The following is a 21784-nucleotide window of genomic DNA, read 5'->3' as shown; positions in this document are numbered from 1 at the left end:
TATGTGAACATTATTTATCCAGCTTTTAAAACTGATACTATGTGATATTTATGGATCTGCATATGGATCCTTTCTTTATTACTTCCAACCAACCTTCTGGGTTTTGCCAGTTTGCCCAGGCTGGCCTGTAACTTGGGGTCCTCTGATGTAGCCTGACAAGTAGCTACAATCACAGGCAAGTATCACCAAGCCTTGCCAGTGACTGGGTTTTCCTTCTTGTTTTGAGACAGTCTTATGTCTCTCTGGCTGGCCTCAGAGTTGTTAAATAGCTAAGTATGGCCTTAACGTGGGATCCTCTTGCCTCCATCTCCTCAGAGCTGTGGTTTTAGATGTGTACCATGGTTGGTTTATGCAGAGGGTGATCAAAACCATGAAAACCCTCTAACAACTACACCCTCACTCCAGGGACTTTTGTGGGTTTTTCCCCCCTGGAAAAAGGGTCCCATCTATAGACCAGGGTGGCTTGGTGTTATTTCAGTAAAGGCTGGCCTTGAACTCATGACAATCGTGCCTCAAGTTTTCAGAGTAATAGATTACAGGAAGGAGCCACTGTTTCTTGCTTGGTGGTATAAATTAAAAACAAGAAGAGGGGGGCTGGAGAGATGGCTCAGAGGTTAAGAGCACCGACTGCTCTTCCAGAGGTCCTGAGTTCAATTTCCAGCAACCACATGGTGGCTTACAACCATCTGTAATGAGATCTGGCGCCCTCTTCTGTATACATAATAAATAAATAAATCTTTAAAAAAAAAAAAAAAACAAGAGGAGGACCTAGCCATGTCCTGCCTGAGGAAGGGGATGGTAGACTGCGAGCAGATCCGGAGAGACACAGACTGCCTTGTGACTGATGCTCTTTCCCCTTCCCTTCTCCCTCTGTGATCTGAGACAACTGAAATGTGGGCATCTGCTGCTGCTGCTGCTGCTGCTGTGACCTGCGGAACTGGTTCCTCCTTTCAGGCCGTGGACTGCATGGTCTGTGGCTCACATACTTCCCAGCACACCACGTGCCCAGACGGCTTCTATCCGCCAGGCAGTTCAGTGTGACATGTCATTGGTGCAGTTCAGGATGTCAGCATGCTTCTGTTGTCTTTTACTTTCAGATTTAGTTTAGTTTATTTTACTTTTCTGTAAGCCCGAATTTTTAGGACAACTTACTTTAGTAGGAATTCACATCTGTCTGTCTGTCTCTTTCTCTGATACAACCTTTTGAGATCTTACTATATAGCTCTATTTAACATGGAACTCAAAATGTAGACGAGGGTGGCCTTGAACTCACAAGGATCTGTCTGCCTTTGCCTCCCTACTGCTGGGATTAAAAATTTTTTAGAAGATTTTTGAGATAAGTTCTATGTAGCCCAGGCTGGCCTTTGGCCCGTGATCCTTTTCCCTCAGCCTTTCTAATGCTGGGATTACAGGTGTGTACTGCCACATCCACACCTGCCTTTGATTACTCATTTTATTATTTTTGTTCATTTAGTGTGGGGATAGGGCACTTGTGCATCATGAGCAGGTAGATTTGGAGGGCCACTGTGTGGGTCCTGAGAATTGAACTTAGGTTGTCAGGCTGAGCAGGCAGGTGACAATGCCTTTACCATCTTATAGGCCCTTATTTATTTATTTATTTGTTTGTTTATTTAAGACAAGTTCTCTATGTAGCCTGGGCTGGCCTAAAACTCACTATGTAGACCAGGGTGGCCTCAAACTGAGATATTCATCTGTCTCTGCCTTGCCAGTGCTGGGATTAAATGCGGCTTCCACTACACCTAGCTTTTAAAATAAAGTTTCAGTTTAACAAAATAGATTATCACATAATCCAGAACAATCGGGCTGCTTTTCTCTCTGGTGCGTTTGTCTAGGCTTGGTGGGTTGGTGAATCCAGCAGTGTATTCGTGAGGGTGAAGAGAGAGAGGATTTCCAGTTCAAGGTCAGTCGGGGCCTCTCAGGGAGACCCTGTTTCAAGGAAAAAACAAAAGCAAACAAACAAAGGGTACATTAATCACCAGTGTTTCACCGTCAAACTCGGCCTTGCTCATTGCTGGTCGTTGGCAGAGTGCCTGTGAGGAGAGCCAGGCAAGACCACACACTCTTAACACTGACCTTGTTTGGGTATCTGGGAATTGACTTTCAGGCCAGTGCTTAGGGTCCAGCCTAGCATCTCATTCGCACACTCCAGACAACACTCTACCTCTGAGCTGCATGCTCAGTCTGGTACAGTATTTGATGTCCCTGTGACCCTGACTTGTCACAGCTGAATGATCTCGTTTATTAACCTGTTATACAGTTTACCGTGATGAAGAGTACACCATGCTGTTCTTTTTTCTTAAAGCCCACATTGGAGATGCACACTAAGATACCTGTAGATGAAATTGTGGGTTGTTTGGGGTTTCTTCCTCTAATTAATTGCCTGGGGCATGTGTGTATATGCAGGGACAAACCTGGCACTTTCAACTCCTGTGAAATGCAGACTAGTTCAAAGCAAAATCCGATGCACTGTTTATTTGCCTGTGAAAGGCATACAGTGAGTAAGAGCCCAGGTGTGGAGCTCCCACCTAGACTGGGATGCTGGTTCTGCTTCTGCTGTGATCTAAGCAAGCTTTACCTGTCTGGGCCTGCTTCTTCATCAGTAGCCTGAGCAGAATAGCACCTGCCTTGTCAAGTTGTAGCGAGGCAGCATGGTGTTGCAGAGAGCTAGCTCCTTCAAGCCCTGCTGGGTCCAGTGCAAAGGAGGTGGCCAGTGGTTGCTGAAGGTGTTTTCTCTGTTGCTGGTGTCTAGCAGGGTGAGCTGGAATGCTCCTGTGGACCCCTCTGTTCCTGCCTCCTCTCCCTGTACCATTGAGGCTCTGCTGCCCTTTCCAGGATAGCAGCAGGGAGGAAAGGTGGGAATGCTGAGCTCCTACCTGGTCTCTCATCCCCTTGAACTCCTGATCCTCCTGCTTCTGCCTCCCGAGTGCTGGGGCTATAGGTGTGTGCCACCATGTCAGGTGCCAGGTGCTTGAAAAGTACATACGGCACAGACATTATGGAGCCTCTGTGAATCATAATTTATTTATTTATTTGAGACAGGGTTTCTCTGTGTAGTCCTGGCTGTCCTGGAACTCACTCTGTAGACCAGGCTGGCCTTGAACTCACAGAGATCCTCCTGCCTCTGTCTCCCAAGTGCTGGGGATTAAAGGCATGCGCCACTGTGCCTGCTGTCAACTTCCTGCAGGATGGTGGAAGTAAAAGAAGCATAGCCTTAAGTTTTTAAGTCTGGAGCCAGCAGGTAAAGCCATTTGCCACCAAGCCTGATGACGAGTCCAGGCTCTGGTCCTCATCCGTTGGAAGGAGAGACTGGACTCCTACAAGCTGCCCTCTTTTGTACTGTAATGTGTGAATACACACACACAAATAAATAGACAAATATAAGAAAATGTACATTTCCGTCCATGCTGAACGGTACAAAAATGTACCACTTAGTTATTTCCACAGTGTAAACACACTGTAACCAGCAGGAAACAATTAACGAGTGCCTTCAGAATTTTCTGAAGCTTTGCCTTCCCTCAAGTGCCTGGAAAGTCCCTTTCTCAGGGGAGCAGTCACCCTCCTGAAGGTCGCCCTCCGAATCCTTGCCCCCGCGTGTTCTGTGAGTGGGTCTGCTTCTCCCTGAGGTGGTGTGAGCAGGTTCTGGGATCTCCCTGCCAGCTCAGCTGGAGGCTCTCTCAGAGGACCGAATGTCCTCACTGACGAATATCGTCATAGTAGTCTCTTTCTGTGCACCTGCAGTGGTGGTGGGCAGGTGTGTCCTGAAGAACAGGGGAGGCATTCACTCGGGTCACTCTCTGAAGACCTTAATTCCACCCCAAAGGGCCAGGATCCTTCATTCTTGCTGTCCTTTTCCTTAGTAGGCCTCACAGTCCTGCAGAAGGTTACTTCTCTGTGGGAGTGGGGGTTTGCCTCAGGCTCCTCTGTCTCACGGAAATGAGAGTGAGCAAACGTGTTTTAAATGCCTAGCTGAACTCTGGCACCAAGAGAAATTCCCCGAGGACCAAAAAAGGAAAGAGGGAGTTGAAACCAGCAGATAATAGAAGGGGGTTTAGGGAGGGAGCCGGTGCCGTTCTGAGATATTGCAGGAGTCTGGGGAGAGCTTGGATTAATTAGACCATTGCTGAGGGTCTGTGCTCCAACCATCAGATCCAGTTGGGAGGGGCCAGAGGCTGCCAGGAAATAAAACCCTCTTGGTGGCATCGGTCCAATGCATTGTCTCTGGGCCATGTGGATGTGGCTTATACTGATCCCTCAGAGGGTCCCATTGATAGCCTCTGAGGCCTGGGAACTTCAGCTGTAGGGAGGGTCCCAATCAACAGCCTCCATGTCTGGGTAATTCTGACTCGAAGGCTGAGAAGCCAGCTGGCACAAACAGTCCACAGAATTCCCAGTAACGTTACAAGCTATGAAGAACCCCGGGCACTCGTGTTAGAGGGCTTTGCTGATATCCCGCCCCGGTCCTGGAATGTGTGGTCATGCTTGAGATTGGGACATGAGGCAGGCAGGGGTGGGCATATCCCTGTGAGCTCCAGTTTCAGCAGAGCCCAGGGTTTCCCCAAGTAGAGTCTGTTTCCACTTGACTCGCTCCTGAGAGTGCTTCTTCATTAGCTTTCTGTCCTGAAGGCCATTGTATGCTCTCATTTTTTTTTTCCTTCTCAAGACAAGGTTTCTCTCTGTAACAGCCCTGGCTGTCCTGGAACTCAATTTATAGACCAGGCTGGCCTTGAACTCACAGAGATTCGACTGCTTCTGCGTCCCAAGTGCTGGGATCAAAGTGTGTGCCACCACACCTGGCTTAACTTTAAAATTTTTAATTATTCTTAATTATGTGTAGGTGTATTTATCTGCATGTGGGTGTGTGCATATGAATGTAGGTGCCCACAGAGGCCAGAGTGAAGGATCCCCTGGAGTTACAAGTGGTCATGAGCCTCCTGAATGTGGTTGCTGGGAGCTGAACTCAGGTCCTAGTCCTACACTCCCCCTAACCACCACTAGTCTAGTCTAGTCTAGTCTAGTCTAGTCCAGTCTAGTCTAGTCTAGTCTAGTCTAGTCTCCCCTCCCCTCCCCTCCCCTCCCTCCCCTCCCCTCCCCTCCCTCCTTCCTTCCTTCTTTTTTGAGACAAGGTTTCTTTGTAGTCTTGACTGTCCTGGAGCTCACTCTGTAGACCAGGCTGGCCTTGAACTCACAGGGATTCACCTGCCTCTGCCTCCTGAGTTCTGGGATTACAAATGTGTGCCGCCACCACCTGGCTCTTTCTTTTCTTTTAAGCAGGGTGTCACTCTGTACCCCTGACAGGCCAGAAACTCTGTTTAGACTAGGCTGGCCTTGAATTCATAGAGAATCTCCTGCCTCTGCTTCTTGAGTACTGGGATTAAAGGCGTACACCACATACATGACTTGGCCTCCCCTATCACATTCTGAGTGCCTCTCTGTTTGTCAGGAAGAATGCCGGGAGAGTAAAACCGTGGTTCATCTAGCTGTGGAACCCCCATGTCAAGTTGACCTGACCAGTTTGCCCCCAGAGCCCATACAAGTGTGCTGAAATGAAGGAGCCCACTATTGCTTTCTGCAAAGTTTTGACATCTGTGGGATTTGGGGTTTCTGAAGAGTCTTTTTCAGCTTTTGAAGGCTGTGACAGCTGTCCCCCCCCCCCACCTCTGGGAACTTTGGCCATCGTGAAACTGGACACCATAGCTTTTCAAGCAAATGAACAGGCTGACTAACCAGAAATCTACCCCAATCTCTACAGGATGATGTGAGGCATAAAGTCCATCTGAACACCTTTGGCTTCTTCAAGGATGGCTACATGCTGGTCAACGTCAGCAGCCTCTCTGTGAATGAGCCCAAGGGAGCCGTGGACCCGAGTGCTGAGGCAAGTGTCTTCCCATAGAGCAGGGTCACTCCCAGCTCCCTCCCTCCTAGCCAAGAACATTCTTGGTGGTCCTAGAATCATCTTTACTTCTATACTTCTGTGGTCAGTGAAATGCTGGGGTGAAACCTAGGCCTTCCCCATGCTAGGCAAATGAACCACACCCCAGCTCTAAGCTGCAATTCCTTTTTTTCTTTTAAACTTCATTTGTTTATGTATTTTATATATGTGAGTACTTTGTCTGCATGCATACCTGCACACCCAAAGAGAGAATTGTATCCTATTACAGGTGGTTGTGAGCCATCATGTTGTTGTTGGGAGTTGAACTCAGGACCTCTGGAAGAGCATAGCAGCCAGCACTCTTAACTCTGAGCCGTCCCTCCAGCGCTGCAGTTCTTGAATACATGTATACTTAGTGATTTTACCTGAGCAGCGAGTCCCTCTTTTAAGTGAGAAGAAGCCAGGCCTGAGAACCATGCTCTGTGCTTATGACTTCATTTTTCTGCTCTTTGAGGAAGAAAGGCACGGGCAGTGTGAGGACTTAGTCTTTTTTCTCTCTCTTCACTGCCCTCAGATCGGCTTCAGTCTAGATCGGACCAAGAATGATGGCTTTTCTTCTTACCTGGTAAGTTGCTTTGAAAGAAATTATGTATATTGGTGTTTAATCCCAAAATATGCATGCATGTCTTTGTGCCACATACTTGCCTGGTGCCATCAGAGGTCAGAAGAGTTGGATCTCCTGGAACTGAGTTACAGACAGTTGTGATCATGTAGGTGCTGAGAGTCAGACCCAGGACCTCTGTAAGAGCAGTAAGTGCTCTTCACAACTGAGTCATCTTAGCAGCCCTTCCCCCTTCTCTGGGACAGCAGGGATGGACAGGGTTTCATTCTGTAGCTCAGGGTGGCCTCAAACTTGGAGCAGCTCTCCTGCCTCAGTCTCTCAAGTACCAGGATTACAGGCGTAAGCCACACGGATTGTATCCCAGACTAGCCTGGAACACACTATGTAACTGAGGCTGGCCTTGAACTCCTGATGGCCCTGCCTCTGCCTTATAGGTGCTAGGATGGCAGGTACAGTCTGACTGCTGTCCTCACTCAGCCCTCAGTGCCTGTTCTGGAGGTGGGAGCTGCTGTAACTTCTAGGCTTCACTGCCGGGAGGCGCGTGAGCCTCGTTCTTGCCACAGTGAGTGCAATGATACACACTTGTTCTTCCTTTGGCAGGATGAAGATGTGAATTACTGTATTTTAAGAAAACAGTCGATGTCTTCTGTCACCCTTCTCATCTTAGATATCTCCGGAAGTGCGTAAGTAATTCTGAAATCCTCTCTGCTGGCCCTCAATGCAGTGAGGGCGCTGGTTGCAGCCAGCATCTCCACGATATCTGCCACAGGCCAGTCCTGCGCTGAGTACTGGAGATGAGCTACAGCTGAGAGACACAGGGCCCACCAGGGAGGAAGACAGACGAAGTACAATCCAAATGACTGAAGCAAAGTAGAGGAGAGAGTGAAGACCCCCGCCCCCACACCCCCACCCCTACAGCCCCCAGCGGGAAGGACAGTTTCAGGTCAGGCTTAGGCAGCCTTCTGTGAGTCAGCTTTTCCAGGTGAATGAGAGCAGGAAGGGTGGCCATGACTCCTTGGGGATCAAATTCAGGTCCTCATAATTCGGAGGCAAGTGCACCTCCATGGCCCAACCACCCCAACTTGTATGTAACTTCTTCCTCTATCCTTTTTTTCTCTTTTTTTGCATTTATGTATTGTGTGATGTGCACATCATGCCATGCCTGTGGGGTCAGAGAGCAGTCTGTGGAGTCGGTTCTCTTCTTCCCACTGGGAGGCTTCAGGGCTTGACTCAGGGCCAGCCTCACTCCTAGGGCTTCCTTCCCCAGTGAGCTAGCTCTTCGCATAATTTCTGAGGAAGCCTTCAAAGGGTTCAAGCTAAGAATCTGTGTCCACATTGTTTTCCGACGGAGCCGATAGCAGCCCAGAGTGGGTGAGTTAGAGATGAACAAAGTCAGAAGTAGAAAAGCCAGGTAGGAAGCTTCTTAAAAAATACAGCACTTCGGGGCAGAGCTGCCTGCTCTGGGTCTCACTGCAGACATCTCCTCCTGGTCTCCTCCACTGTCACCGTCAGGAAGGCTGCAGTCTCCCAGGTTATGGGGTGTTTGAAAACTGGCAGGGAAAGGCCTGACTGACCCTGGCAGAAGGAATGAGAGCAGGGATTGTCACACCCGCCTGAAGTCCCGAGGTGGCAGGCAGGCTCAGGAAAGGGCAGGTCATTAGCTCCCTCATCCTCAGTGTTGACTCCCTCGGCAGTGGTCTGGGTGTGGTTCTCAGCACACGTGGCTCACAGTCACCTGTAACTTCAGCTCTAGGGGGTGAGAAGCCCTCTTCGGACTTCTCCAGGCTCCCGCACGCACATAGTACACACAAACCCACATACACACACAAACACATAATTAATCTTTAAAACCAAAAGAAGGGGAAGGAGGACATGGCTTTTAGACCTCAGCTCCTCACGCACCTCCTGCACTTCCGTTGTGTTGTAGGGTCTTCTGTCTTCTTCGGTTTCCCTTTCACCAGTTTTCTGAGCACATTCAGAATTCTAAAGGGAACCCTGTGGTGATGGTGGTGACTCACACCTTTAACCCCAGCACTCGGGAGGCAGAGGCGGGCAGAGCTCTGTTTGAGGCCAGCCTGGTCTACAGAGCGAGTTCCAGGACAGCCAGGGCTACACAGAGAAACCCTGTCTGGAAAACAAAACCACGAAAGGACAGAGCTTGAGCAGGGCCCACAGCAGCATTTAGTGAAGGCTGGAGTGCTGCTCTGAACCCTCTTTTCTGTCTTCCGTGGACATAGAGTCAAGGTCAGATCCCCACCAGAAGCTGGCACCCAGTTACCAAAGATTGTCTTCAGCAAGGATGAGAAAGTCCTGGGTCAGAGCCAGGAGCCTGCTGTCAGCTCCACGCCCGAAGTCAGCAAGGTGCAGAGAGCCCCAGGTAAGCCTGCTTTGGAGAGATTTTGTTTTCAAGAACCGCAGCCTGGCCTGTGTTGTCTGAGCATTGTGCTCTGGAGGCCACACAGAACTACTGTAACAAAGAAGCTTGTGGAAGGAAGAGAGAAGGGAGGCCTCTCCTATCTCCACTCAGCACGTGGGTAGTTGTCCCTGATTAGTGTAGAATGGTGCCTCCCAACTCCTGGGCCTCTGTGCAGCCTGTGCATGCCCCTTGGCTTCGCTTTATTCCATCCCACTGTCCTAGTAAATGATTCTGTCACTTGCTCAGCCTTTTCCCTAAAGTGATACATTGTCATCTCCAGGCTTATACAGATATTGGGGCATTGAATGTCTTCATTCATACAAATCTTCTGTGTGGGGGCTGGAGAGATGGCTCAGCAGTTAAAAAAGCTTGTTTCCGTTCCACATCAGGTGGGTGGCTGGCATCCACCAGAGTGCAGAAGCGCTGGCAGCTAACACTGGGATGCTGGATGGGTTTTGGTTTTATTTTGTTTTGTTTGTTTGTATATCTAAAGTGCTGGGCACTGCGCATGTCTACAGTCCCATGACTTGGGAAGCTGAGGCAGGAAAAGCACTTGTGCCCAGACAGTGCAAGCCTGTGCAGCAAAGGGAGACCCAATTTGGAGGGAAATGCTGAAATGAAAAGGCACGTTGGTGTTTTCGGAAGAGCTCCTGCGTCCTGGCCTCTCCCTCCCGAGGCAGCACCTCTCTCCAGATGTTTCTGTTGGATTAACTGTTAGTCCCTTCATATACGTTCTTTCAAGGTCATTTCCACTTATGTTGTTAGTTACTTTTTCCTAAATTTGTTGAAAGTTGATGCAAATTAAGAGTCACAGGGAAGAACTGGACTGCAGTGGAGCAGTTCCATGCCTGTGCTTTGGATCTGCTTGTCCAAGTCCCTGTGCTTGTGAAACAGTCTCTTAGGGCTGAACTACTGTCTTAGGGTTTCTGTTGCTGTCTTGACAACGGCCACTCATATAGATGAAAACACTTAATTGGGGTAAATTGCTTGCAGTTTCAGAGGCTCAGTCCATTATCATCATATGAGGTGGGGAGCATGGCGGCATGTAGGCAGACATTGTGCTGGCTACATCTTGGCTTGCAAGCAACAGGAAATCAACTGACGGAAATCCTGGGTGGTATCCTGAGCATAGGAAACTTCAAAGCCCACCCCCACAGTGACACACTACTTCCAACAAGGCCATACACACTCCAACAAAGCCACACCTCCTAACAGTGCCACTCCCTATGAAATTATAGGGGCCAATCACATTCAAACTACCACAACTACCTTCTTCAGGAGTAGTTTCCTAAGAACAGTGAAGCAGGTACCCACTCTGTGCCATGAAAAAAGCTGCTAGCTATCTTTTTTCTTTTTGAGACAGGATCTCATAGCACAGGCTGGCCTTGACTTCTCTGTGTAGCTGAGGCTGCCCTTGAACTTCTTATTCTCCGTCTTCCACACCCAGAGTACTATGGTTACAGGAGTGCACTAGCATGCCCTTACAGATCTAGGGTCTCATGCATGCTAGGCAAGCACTTGGCTAACTGAGCTACATCCCAAGCCATCTACTAGTTAGCTTTTTTTTAAAAAAATTAAAATATAATTATATCATTTTTCTCCACTAGTAATCTTAACATACTGCTACTGGGGGGACCCCCCAAAACTAGCAGCAATGAAAAAGAGAAGCCAGCAAGTCCAGGCTGGTGGTGCAGCTCAGGAAGAGTCTGCTTCCCCTGCACATGCTCAGTGTCCTCCCCAGCACCACACACAGAGTCTAGCTACCTAGGATTTTCTCCAAGGAAATTGCACCAATTAGGTGCTTGTTAAGCTGCCTCTGAACGTGCTCACTTAGAAAGTATGGAAAGTTATCCATGTGGCATCTCTGCAGTCAACATTATTTACACAACCTTTCCCTTGGTTCTGTAATGGTTAACACAGTAATATTTGCAGCATGCCACTTTGATTTGCTATTTCTGCTGCCCAGTAATTATGTTTGGGGACCTGAAGAGGTGGAGGCCATGAGATTTGTTTGTTTTGGTGATGGGTATTAGATTAGCTGGAGCCCTGTGAAATGGTACTGTGGTGTATGATGTGTGAGGTGAACTAGGCAGTGACGGCTTTTACATGTCTGTGCTTCTAGATGGTTCGAAGACTAGAAGAAGTGCAGTGGATTCCAAGGTAAGCATGGACCTCCTTCCTGCTCAGCTTTTCAGGATGTGTATGTGTGCTTGCATGTATGTGTGTATGTGCATGTATGTATGCATGGCATGTGGCTTGTGTTTGGAGAGACAACATCAACACACCGAAACCGTTTTGAACTTACATGGAGTGCTGCATTGCTGAGCACAGGGGAAGCCCAAGCGGTGAGGGTGCACCCTAAGACAGACCTGGGGTAGCACAGGTGGCGCAGGGTGCTGACATGCAGGCCATGGGAGGTTGTCTCAAGCCTTTGATCAGGTATTTATTGGAGCTTGTGGTTCTGAAAACACTGTGCAGGGTCAACAGGGTGATGAGACAGGGTTGAGGACTGGACTTGCCTAGAGCTTTGAAATGTGAAGCAAGGTTCTGTCTGGGGGAGATGGAAGCGTGGAAGGGAAGGGGAGAGAGAGGTGTCGCTGCATGGAGCAGAAGAGCAGAGATTTGCTTTGGAATGTCCTGATTCTTCAGTGAGGGGTCTGTGTTGTTTGTTTGCAGACAGGGTCTCCTGTAACCCAGGCCGGCTTCACCTTGTTACATAGCCAAGGTTGGCCTTGAACTCCCGATCCTCCTGCCTCAGCCTCCCAAGCTAGGATCACGGGTGCACATCCCAGGCCTGGCTTTGTTTGCTTGTTTGTCTTCTTCCTTCTAACCGTTTTGTGAAGGTGTGATTGGGCAACGATAAACTGTCCATATTTACAGGGGCCATTAGATACATTTGACCTGTCACTCAAGATGGTGGATGTGTTCATCACCTCCAAGGCTTCTCCTGGCCTTTTTTCATCCTGTGCCCAGGGAACAGCCACTGCAGTAGACAACAGTTTAGGGGGCCTTAGAAAAATGAGCCACACAGGACGTATTCTTGGTTGCCTTTGTTCAGCATCACCGTCAGAGTTTATCTTGCTCCTGTGTGTATGTAGCTGGTTTCTTTCCATGGCTTGCTGTTAATCTCTTGGCTTGTGCAGAAGACAGTGCTCTGATATTTAAAGTCGGGAGCAGAGGCTGGGTGGCTGTTCGGCTCTGCCAGAGCAGCATCCTTGGTCCCGCAGGAGCTGTGGGGCAGAGAGCAGCTCCCAGGAAGACTAGAGTAGGAGTAGAGTACCCAGGAAGGAAGGAATTGGGGAAGGGAGCTGCCTTCTCAGACAGGATCTCAGCTGTCTGGAAAGACAGTGAAAGGCTTTGAGCTCTCAAAGGTCAGCAGTGTTGGTGTTGCAGAAGGGATTTTTTTTTTTTTTTTTTTTTTTTTGTAGTTAGCTTTAATTTATTTTTACTTTATGTGTATGAGTGTCCTAGTTAGGGATATTTTTGCCATGATGAAACACCATGACCAAAAATAAGCTGGGGAGGAAAGGGTTTATTTGGCTCACATTTCTACACCATAGTCCATCACTGAAGGATATCAACACAGGAACTCAAGCAAGTCAGGAACCTGGAGGAGGAGCTGATGCAGAAGCCTTGGAGGGAGCTGCTTACTGGCTTGTTCCTCATGGCTTGCTCAGCCTGCTTTCTTATAAAACCCAGGACCACCAGCCCAGGGTTGGCACCACCCACAATGGCCTGGGCCCTCTCTTATCAGTCACTAATTAAGAAAATATGCTACAGCCAGATTTTTGGGGGGCATTTTCTCAGTTGAGTTTCCCTCCTTGCAGATGACTCTGGCTTGTATTGAGTTGATGTAAAACTAACTAGCACAATGAATATTTCCCTGCATGTATGTATATGTACCATCTGTGTGCCTGTGCCCCTATTGGCCAGAAGAGGGTGTTGGATCCTTTGGAACTGCAGTTAGAATGAGTTTGTAAGTCACCATGTGGGTACTGGGAACCAAACCTGAGTTCTCTGTAAGAGCAGCAAGTGTTCTTAACAACTAAACCATCTCTCCAGCTCAACTAGCTTTAAGTTTTTTGTTTGTTTGTTTGCTTTGTTGTTTTTTGAGACTGGGTTTTTCTGTGTAGCCTTGACCTTCCTAGAACTTGCTCTGTAGACCAGACTGACTTTGAACTCAGAGATTCACCTGCCTCTGCCTCCCAAATGCTGGGATTAAAGGCATGCACTGCCGCGGCCACCCAGCTTAGCTTTACTTTTTTTTTATTTTAAGTGTTTAGGTGTTTTGTCTACATGTATGTATGTGTATCATGTGCATGAAGTGCCCATAGAAGCCAACAGAGGGCACCAGATGCCCTGGGGTTAGAATTACAGACAGCCTAGGACCTCTGCAAAAAATATCCAGTGCTCTTACTCATGTGCTGTCTTTTCAGCCTCCCAGTTCTCTTTGCGTTTCCTAAGCTTGTCTTCTGCCACTTTTGGTCTGAAACAGATTCTTATGTCTTTTAGGCAACAGCAGAGAAATCCTTCTCAATTCATAAGAATGATGGGGCAGTTTCATTTCAGGTATGTGTCATCTTGGAGTAATGTTTACTCCTCTTTGTCAAGAGGGCAAGTCTTGACTGGCAGCATGCTCGTGTGATCCCTTGGCTGCAGGACCACCCCCCTCCCACCTGCAAACCAAGTCACGAGTCTCTGACAGTGAAAAACCTTGTGAAAGTGTAAGTGATGTGCCAAAGTTCCATCCCCACTCTGCTTCGGTCTTCTTGTGACCCCTCTGCCTCCCACGCAGGATGTGACAGAAGCTCACAGTTCTGCACGTGGAAGGACCTGTGCTAAGAGTTGAATTTGAAGGTGATGTAGTTTTAGAGGGGAGCTCAATTAGGCCCAAAGCCCTCGAGTGGCCAGCCTAGCCAGCCCAGCTATGGATTAAGTGTGGGCATGAGCTGTGCCTTTGTTAACTTGGAAGAGCCTACAGTGGCACACACTGGTCCCGTGTGGACTTTTGATCAGTTGTGACAAGTAGTGACTGATGAAGCCACTGTTAGATCTCAGAACGTGAAGCAGTTTGTTGACTTGAAAGGAGATGCTATGTTGGCTTTGGCTACCTCTGCTGACCTCAGCAGAACCATCACAGGCTGATGGATATGATGGAAGTGAGTTACAGAGCCCAGGCCGCTGCGTGCTGATCACCGCATGGCTCCTCCAGCCGTCTCTGTGCAAAGTACTAGAGGCTCACAAGATGAGAACGCCCCGTTTAACCTCTGTTCTGGAGGATCCGAGGCTGGTTAACCTTCTGCTGCTGAGACCCCTAATTCATTTCTGAGACTGGGAGCTGTGGCTGAGGTTGTGAGCATCTCTTTCTTCTTTACCTCCAGTTCTTCTTTAACATCAGCACTGATGACCAGGAAGGCCTGTACAGCCTTTACTTTCACAAGTGCCCAAGCAGCAGCAAGTCGAGGGCTGGTGAGCAGGTCTCCTTCAGCCTGAATGTGAGTACCTCGTGGGGACATCCACAAGGATGCTGTCCGAGTTAGACACTGCTTCCCCAGAAGAATGGGGTGGGCTCTGTGGGAGGTTTCTGTTTTATTTTGCTTTGGTTTTCGTGCTAGGGATGAAACAGGGCATTGTTCACCCTTGGCCATTGAGGGCATATGAAACCCCCTTTGAGAAAGTGGGGCTGGTCAGCACCTCTGCAGTGGGCAGCTACTTCTGCAGAGGACTTCTGAAGGAGGAAGTGTAGAGTGGGCTGGGGCGTGTTCCCCAGCCCAGACAGTAGTTACCACTGGCACACCTGCTCTCGAGCTGAAGTGAGACTGCCGTGAGTGTGTACTGTCTAAGAGGGATCCATCTTCCACTGGCTGCAGATTGACATCACCGAGAAGAACCCTGACAGCTACCTCTCTGCTGGGGAGATCCCTCTCCCCAAGTTGTACATTTCCATGGCCTTGTTCTTCTTCCTTTCTGGGACCATCTGGATTCATATCCTTCGTAAGCGAAGGTAAGTGCTCTGAGTGTGTGGAGAACTGTGTGTTTCATCCTGCTGGATCTGCCCCGGGGGAGGTGGCACTGGAGAGGCCTGCTGTCTCTCAGGGTGTTCCCTGAGACCTAGAGGCTAGTGAGAGGAGCTGCCCACTGTGCTGTTGGCTCACTCTTAGAGTTTTGTTTAAAAGGTAGATCCAAATGTTAGCGTAAACACACAAGCAAACACAATGCATAAGCGGAGTGTTGTCTTAGCCTTTCAGGGCCGTCCCTCTCCAGAGGAGTTAGTGAGGATGCCACTGCCCAAGTGGAAGCTTAGAGCCTCCCTGGACTTTCTCCATTGTCCGACGGGAGCTTGAACCTGGAAAAAACCTTCAGAGTCCACCTGTCTTTCACCAGGACCCGGGTCCTCAAAACCTGGGGCTCTGACTTTCTGTCCTCTGTTGTTAAGGGGAGTGGCTACATAGGTATGAATTCCATGGCTCCCTGCCCAGAAATCTTAGAACAAAATAGTGTAAAGCATTTTTACATTAAAAGACCCATAGACTTAGGGTGTGTAAATCTGATATACTGTGTTACCCAAAACTCATATGATAATTAAAGTGCCCTAGATACCCCTCCCTGGAGCACTGGGGCAGAAGCTGAAACCCTTGGTGTCTTGATTGCCTTTTAACAGACACCCAGAGTCTTGGATGTGGACATTGTTAAAAGAATCTTGTGCTGGGTAGTGGTGTTGAATACCTTTAATCCCAGCACTTAGGAGGCAGAGGCGGGTGGATCTCTGTGAGTTCGAGGCCAGCCTGGTCTACAAAGCGAGTTCCAGGAAAGGCGCAAAACTACACAGAGAAACCCTGTCTCAAAAAACCAAAAAAAAAAAAAAAAAAAAGAATCTCACATGCTGGCAAGATAGCTTAAATGGGTAAAACCACTTGGCTGCCCAGTCTATTGAGTTCAGTCCCCTGGTTCTGGGCGGTAGAAAGAGAAAACCGACTCCTGCAAGTTGTCCTCCGACCTGTTCGTGTTCACCACGACTCTCCCACAGCACACACTTGGCCCGTGACTTCTCGCCTGCCCCTTTCACTGTGCATCTTCATCTACAAAACGGGGGCAGTGATAATTGCCCTTCTTTCTGCCGATCCTCTTTCACCCTTAGCTCTGTCTGCTCTGTGTCTTTGCACCATCAGGATGCTGTGCAAATGAGGTGCTTCTGGACCCCTTCCTTGCCCGTGCTTCCTGGTGTTTCATTTCCCTTTAAGACTCAGCAATGGCAGTGTCATTGTCTCGGCTCACTTGGATCAAATGGTGACTACACCTTTAAGTCTGTGGTTAAGTGGGGTGACCTATTTTGTGCCAGTCATGCTTTTAACTTTGTGTGGATGTGTGCGCATCCAAAAAGATGCAACTTAAGCCACCCATCCCCATGCAATAGCCTGAGATTGTCCATAGGTTGGAAGTTTGTGTTTCACACAGTCATATGAGCCCAGGGCTGCCAGGAGTGCTCAGGGCACTTGTTACTCTCATAGAGCTGGAAAGAATGAAACATCTTTGTCACATAAATGTACTGAGGCCCAGAGAGTGGAAGTTACCTGACTGAGCTGGGGCCTGCCTCTCCTTTCAGGTTTAGTATGCCTTGCACCCCAGGGTGTGAGCCAAGAGGGCTGGGCTGGCAAGGTGAGAGGCAGCTGATGATTTTCTGTGTTTAGAGGTTGGCTGCTGTCCTAGGCTTATTGAGGTGGAGTTGTGCCACCTCAGAGGTGAGGGTCATCAGGGCCGAATCAGCGGCAAGCCCAGGTTGCCATGGTTTCAGAGCCTTTCATTGCTCCAGCATGGGGGCTTAACAGAGAAACCCAAATCAAACTTGCCAGGATGTGAGAGTAGGCAGTGTTGCCCTCTGGGTGAAGCCCACTGCCGTTCAATAGTGACGGACTGCTCTGGCCTTGACTTCCTTTTTGACCTTCAAGTCAGTCGTCATAGAACAGGAAAGTACCCAGGAATAAACCCAGAAGCCCGGTGTGCGTCAGCCTGTGCTGTGACCTCATTGTCACTCTGCGCATGCTCCTCTCCCAGCTGACCATCCCCCCTTTACTTCCTGTCCCTCGCCCACTTTCCCCAGCCTGGAAGTCACCCCAATACGCTGAATGTACAGTTTGGGACATTTGTATGTTCTTGTAAGTGGTGTCTGTGGTATGCTGGTTTTTGTTTGGTTGGCTGGTTGGGTTTTGGGGGGTTTCTGTATATGTATTAAATGTACAGAGGGTGTGGCCTGCAGATGCAGCTAGTGCAGTTCAATGCCAGCTCTCCATCAGCTGTACTGCTGTCTCTGCATCCCAATGCCTGGTTCTAGCCACACTAGTGTCCTGTGGGTTACACTGTCACGTCTTAGCCTGCAGTCCTTAGAGACAGGTCTACATCCAGGTTGTCGCTGTCCCCCTGCTGCTCTAGACAGTGCTGATGGAGCTGGTGAATCCAATGCCTGGAGCCCAAGGGTGGCCTGGAGTCTGTGAGGGGAGATGAATGTAGGGACGCTATCCACGAGGCTAGGAAGAGGGGACAAGAGCATGGTGCCAGCACTTTCTCCTCACCTGTCGCCATGGCCAGCTCCCAGACCCTCTGGGTTGGGCTCAGACATTTGCAGTTTCTGTCTTCCTTGGGGTCTCTCATTGTCTCTAGGACTGTCCTCTTTATTCCTGTGTGAACTGACTCAGTATGGTTTCCAGGGAGAAAGCTGTTAGCTGGCCATCCTAGCATGCTTCAGCAGCTGTCCTGCATGTCTGCAGTGCGTAATTCCCAGTTACTGCATTAAATTGTGGGTGGGAAATGTTGTAGGACTCTGCCTAAGTTACTTTTCGGTTGTTGTGATAAGATGACTTAGTCCTGCCTCAACTTGATATGCCATGGGTTGTTGACTCCCATGGGAGGCCTGCCCCTTTCTAAGGAGTGGATGGGGGAGGGGTAGAAAAGAGGTGGGGGGAGGGAGCAGGAGGAGAGGGGGGAGGGGAAACTGTGGTTGGTATATAAAATTAATAAGAAAAATTCAATTAAAAAAAAAGACACCATGACCATGGCAACTTAGAAGAGAGAGTTTATTTGAGGCTTACCGTTCCAGAGGGCAAGTCCATGACCATCATCATGGCTTGGCATGGCAGCAGGCAGGCAGGCATTGTGCCAGAGCAGTAGCTGAGAACTCATGTCTTGATCTGCAAGTGCGAAGCAGAGAGCTAACCAGGAATGGCTTGTCATTTCCAGTGACCCACCCCTTCCAACAAGGCCACACACCTCCTTGTCTTTCCCAAACTGTTCTACCAACTGGTTACTGAGCATTCAACCATATGGGGACCATTCTCATTCAAACTACCACAGACTCATTTGAGGCCATTCCTATGGGCAAAAACTGCTTTTTTAAAAAAAGAAAATGGCTTCATGTTTGTGGTTTGCTCAGATTGTACTTGCTGCACACACCTTTGATTCCAGCACTCGGGAGGCAGAGCCAGGTGAATCTCTGTGAGTTCGAGGCCAGCCTGGTCTACAGTGCGAGATCCAAGACAGGCACCAAAACTACACAGAGAAACCCTGTCTTAAAAAAAAAAAAACAGCAAAACCGTACCTGACTGTGTGGCTGCCTTTGGGGAAGTGAAGTCTTTTAATTCTTTCCTCTCTCTTTTTATAGGAATGATGTGTTTAAAATTCACTGGTTGATGGCGGCCCTTCCTTTCACCAAGTCTCTTTCTTTGGTGTTCCATGCAGTATGTATTAGCATTTGGGATCACTTATGAAATGAAGGGTGTGCATACTTGATTGGGAAAATAAGGTAGAAAGTGGGGCATAGGTGGGAGCCCAGGGGACAAAGTGTTTCTCGTAAAGCCCCTTGTGCAGAGAACTGGCCGTGGGGCCAGTGAGCTCTGCCTCCCATCCTACCTTCAAACCACAGTGTCTCCAGAACACTGGCTTTTGTTCTTTGTTTTTGAGACAGTCTTACTCTGTAGCCCAGGCTGGCCTTGAACTCGTGATTCTCCTGGCTTAGCCTCCTGAGTGCTGGGGTTATAGATGTGAGTCTTTGTGCACATCAGACACACTTCCCCTTGTTTCTGTCATCTGGAGATGAGTGTGCCCCCTGCCAGGTCATTCCTGGACTTCCCTCATTTTACTAAGCATCCTTGTATTCCTGTCCTTGAAGTTCAGTATAGTAAACTTACTGGAGAAAAAAAGCCAATTCTTAAAAAGATCAGGAGCCCAAGAACTGAGCTTTGACTACTGAGAACCGATACACATCAAAATGAGCTTGCCTGTGGAGCCAAGGTCATGGCTTCCCTGCTCTGGGGATCTGTGAGGTGTGCATAAAGTGCATGTGATTGGCTCTCCTCCTACACTTGGAAATGGAGTCCTAGAAGAAAGCAGAAACGCACTCAGCTATAACAACAGGCCATGACAGTTACTTGGATAATTACCCCTTTGGATTTAAGTTAAGAGATTCTTGGGAGCGCCCTGAGCCACTTTAAAATCTAGATGCCATTTAGAAAATGAGGACTGTGTGCCATGGCCAGCTCTCCTAGCCCTGCCAGGAATCTGCCTCGTAAGTTCAAATGCTTGGCAGTCCCAAGTGTCTAAACTTGGAGACTGTTGAAGCCAGGTCCCTGTACGTGGGTCAAAATACTGACCGGCTGGCTGCTGTCTTACTGTGACTTGCAGGACTGGAGTTGCAGGACTTCCAGATGTGTGCTTGGCTGGGGAGTGCGAGTGTTTGCCAGTGTGACTCAAGAGAGGGACCTGGGCTGGGGGTTAGGGTCATTGAAGCCTCTGTCAGCTCTCTCTGTTAAGTGTGTGAGCACACTGGTGTACCTGCCAGAGACTCGGCAATGGGGGAGTTAGACAGCGGGGTGGGCGGGCACAGCCCATCCCTCCTCCCAAGGACTCCGGGAGTCATTATTGCTTTACCCTGCACTGAGGTGCATGGCACAGCCCGCTGAAGCACAGTTGTCTGATTTCAGATCGACTACCACTACATCTCCTCGCAGGGCTTCCCGATCGAAGGCTGGGCTGTTGTGTACTACATAACTCATCTGTAAGTATACAGGTCCGCAAGACATGGCGGCAGTGCCTGCACCATGCAGTGCCTTACAGAGATAGAGGCTTAAAGCCTGGGGGCGGGGGTGGCTCAGAGTGCTGGCCGAGCTGTGTGAGTCCCTGTGCTCCATCCCCAGCACTGGGTAAACCAGGCCTAGTGGGGCACACCCACGGTCCCGGCCCTCAGGAGGTGGGGACAGGCAAGAGGATTTGAAGTTCAAGGTCATCTTTGATTGCAGTTTGAGTTAAAGTTTGAGTTAGCTTGGGTTATGTGAGATCTTGTCTTAAAAAAAAAAATAAAAAGAAATGGGGGTCTAGAGAGATGGCTCAGTGGTTAAGAGCACTGGTTGCTCTTCCAGGGCTCCTGAGTTCAATTCCCAACAACCACATGGTGGCTTACAACCATCTATAACGGGATCTGATGCCCTCTTCTGGGTTGCAGGCATGCTTCCAGACAGACAGAGCACTCATATACATAAATAAATAAATCATAAAGAAAAAAAGAAGAAGAAATGGGGGAGTGTAGAATCCCAGAATGAGTTGACAGGGTGATTGACAGACTAGAATCTGGGGGGCCTGGTGGTATCTGTGAAATGTTCTGTCTTCTAGTCTAAAGGGGGCGCTGCTGTTCATCACCATCGCTCTCATCGGCACTGGCTGGGCCTTCATCAAGCACATCTTGTCTGATAAAGACAAGAAGATCTTCATGATCGTCATCCCGCTCCAGGTACAGAACTGTGGCTGACTTGTCGGTCCTCCCTGGCTCTGGGCGGGGCTCAGCTCCAGGCCTGTGTGCAGGGAGTCAGCTCCCTTGGAAACCTGAGCTGCTTCTGCCGCTGTGGGCTGCAGATGGGGCCCCCTGCTGACTGCTGACCGACCTAGTTTCAGGTGTGCCCTCCGAGCCTTGGTGGCCACTTGGCCTTCAGACAGGGCATCCTAGATTGTGGTTTGAGAGCTGCAGAGAAGTGAGGGATACATTCTGTCATGCCTTCTGCTGCCTCTGGCAGGATGGTTCTCTTCATGAGTAGGCCCAGGCTCCCTGCAGTATTTTAGAACTCAGTGAGTTTCCCTGCAAGATGGAATAGGAGAGTGGCCCCATAAGGCTGACATTTTTAAACAAAACTTTCAACTACACTCACCCTGTGTTTGGAGGCTGTGGTCTGAGACCTGACTGACAAGGACGTAGCCCCTCAGCAGGCTGTGCAAGGAAGCGGAGGCTGGAGCTGAGGGCACCACAGCCAGGGACCTCTTCCTGGCTGCCTGGCCACAGCCATGCCTTTGGGGAGGGCAGCTCCTTCTGTTGAAGACCATAGCATGGGTGTGGCTGGCAGGAGAGGAAGGAAGAGGGAAATTTCCTGGGCGTGTCATCTCTGGCGATTGATTGGCTGTTGGCAGTATTCAGCAGGGAAGATCATGGGTTAGCACCAGACCTGTGACAAACCAGTTGCTGTAGATTTTTAGGGAGAAAGTAATTACCCAGAATGGTCTAGAAGGGCCTTGTAATGGAGATGGCGCTTGGTTGGATGTTTAAGGAAAGGAATGTGACAGGTAAAGGAGTAGCCACAGATATCTGTGGCACTTGTCAGAGGAACCAGACAAGCTAAGGTCTTCTGGTACCCAAACCACCAGGGCCACCTCTAGGCAGCTGGAGTTCCATACCTGCCATGGTGTTGTGAGTGTGCGGGACAGAACCTGAGTTCTCCTTGCACTTTGGGAATTGCCCTTCATATCTCTGGCAGATTCAGGCCATTCTGTCTCTTGACTCCTCCCCTGGCCTGAGCTGGGTGTGAAGAAGCCTCTGTCCTGTTGA

The 21784-nt window shown here is 49.2% G+C and overlaps 1 protein-coding gene across 1 annotated transcript in view; it reads left to right on the top strand.

The window, feature by feature from the left end:
- Gpr107 (G protein-coupled receptor 107) overlaps positions 1-21784 on the top strand; it is a 64758-nt gene that overhangs the window by 11257 nt on the left and 31717 nt on the right. Inside the window, exons 2-12 of the mRNA XM_028884653.2 lie at positions 5771-5893; positions 6465-6515; positions 7113-7195; positions 8750-8889; positions 11051-11088; positions 13441-13497; positions 14310-14423; positions 14799-14932; positions 18581-18656; positions 19899-19972; positions 20584-20701. Of these exons, the coding sequence (XP_028740486.1) occupies positions 5771-5893; positions 6465-6515; positions 7113-7195; positions 8750-8889; positions 11051-11088; positions 13441-13497; positions 14310-14423; positions 14799-14932; positions 18581-18656; positions 19899-19972; positions 20584-20701 (1008 nt within the window). The remainder of the gene's footprint in view (positions 1-5770; positions 5894-6464; positions 6516-7112; positions 7196-8749; positions 8890-11050; positions 11089-13440; positions 13498-14309; positions 14424-14798; positions 14933-18580; positions 18657-19898; positions 19973-20583; positions 20702-21784) is intronic.

The sequence above is a fragment of the Peromyscus leucopus genome, chromosome 4 (genome assembly GCF_004664715.2).
Source record: "Peromyscus leucopus breed LL Stock chromosome 4, UCI_PerLeu_2.1, whole genome shotgun sequence".
Taxonomy (NCBI): domain Eukaryota; kingdom Metazoa; phylum Chordata; class Mammalia; order Rodentia; family Cricetidae; genus Peromyscus; species Peromyscus leucopus.
The sequence above is the reverse complement of the archived record's forward strand: the minus strand, read 5'-3'. Positions and strand labels throughout refer to the sequence as shown.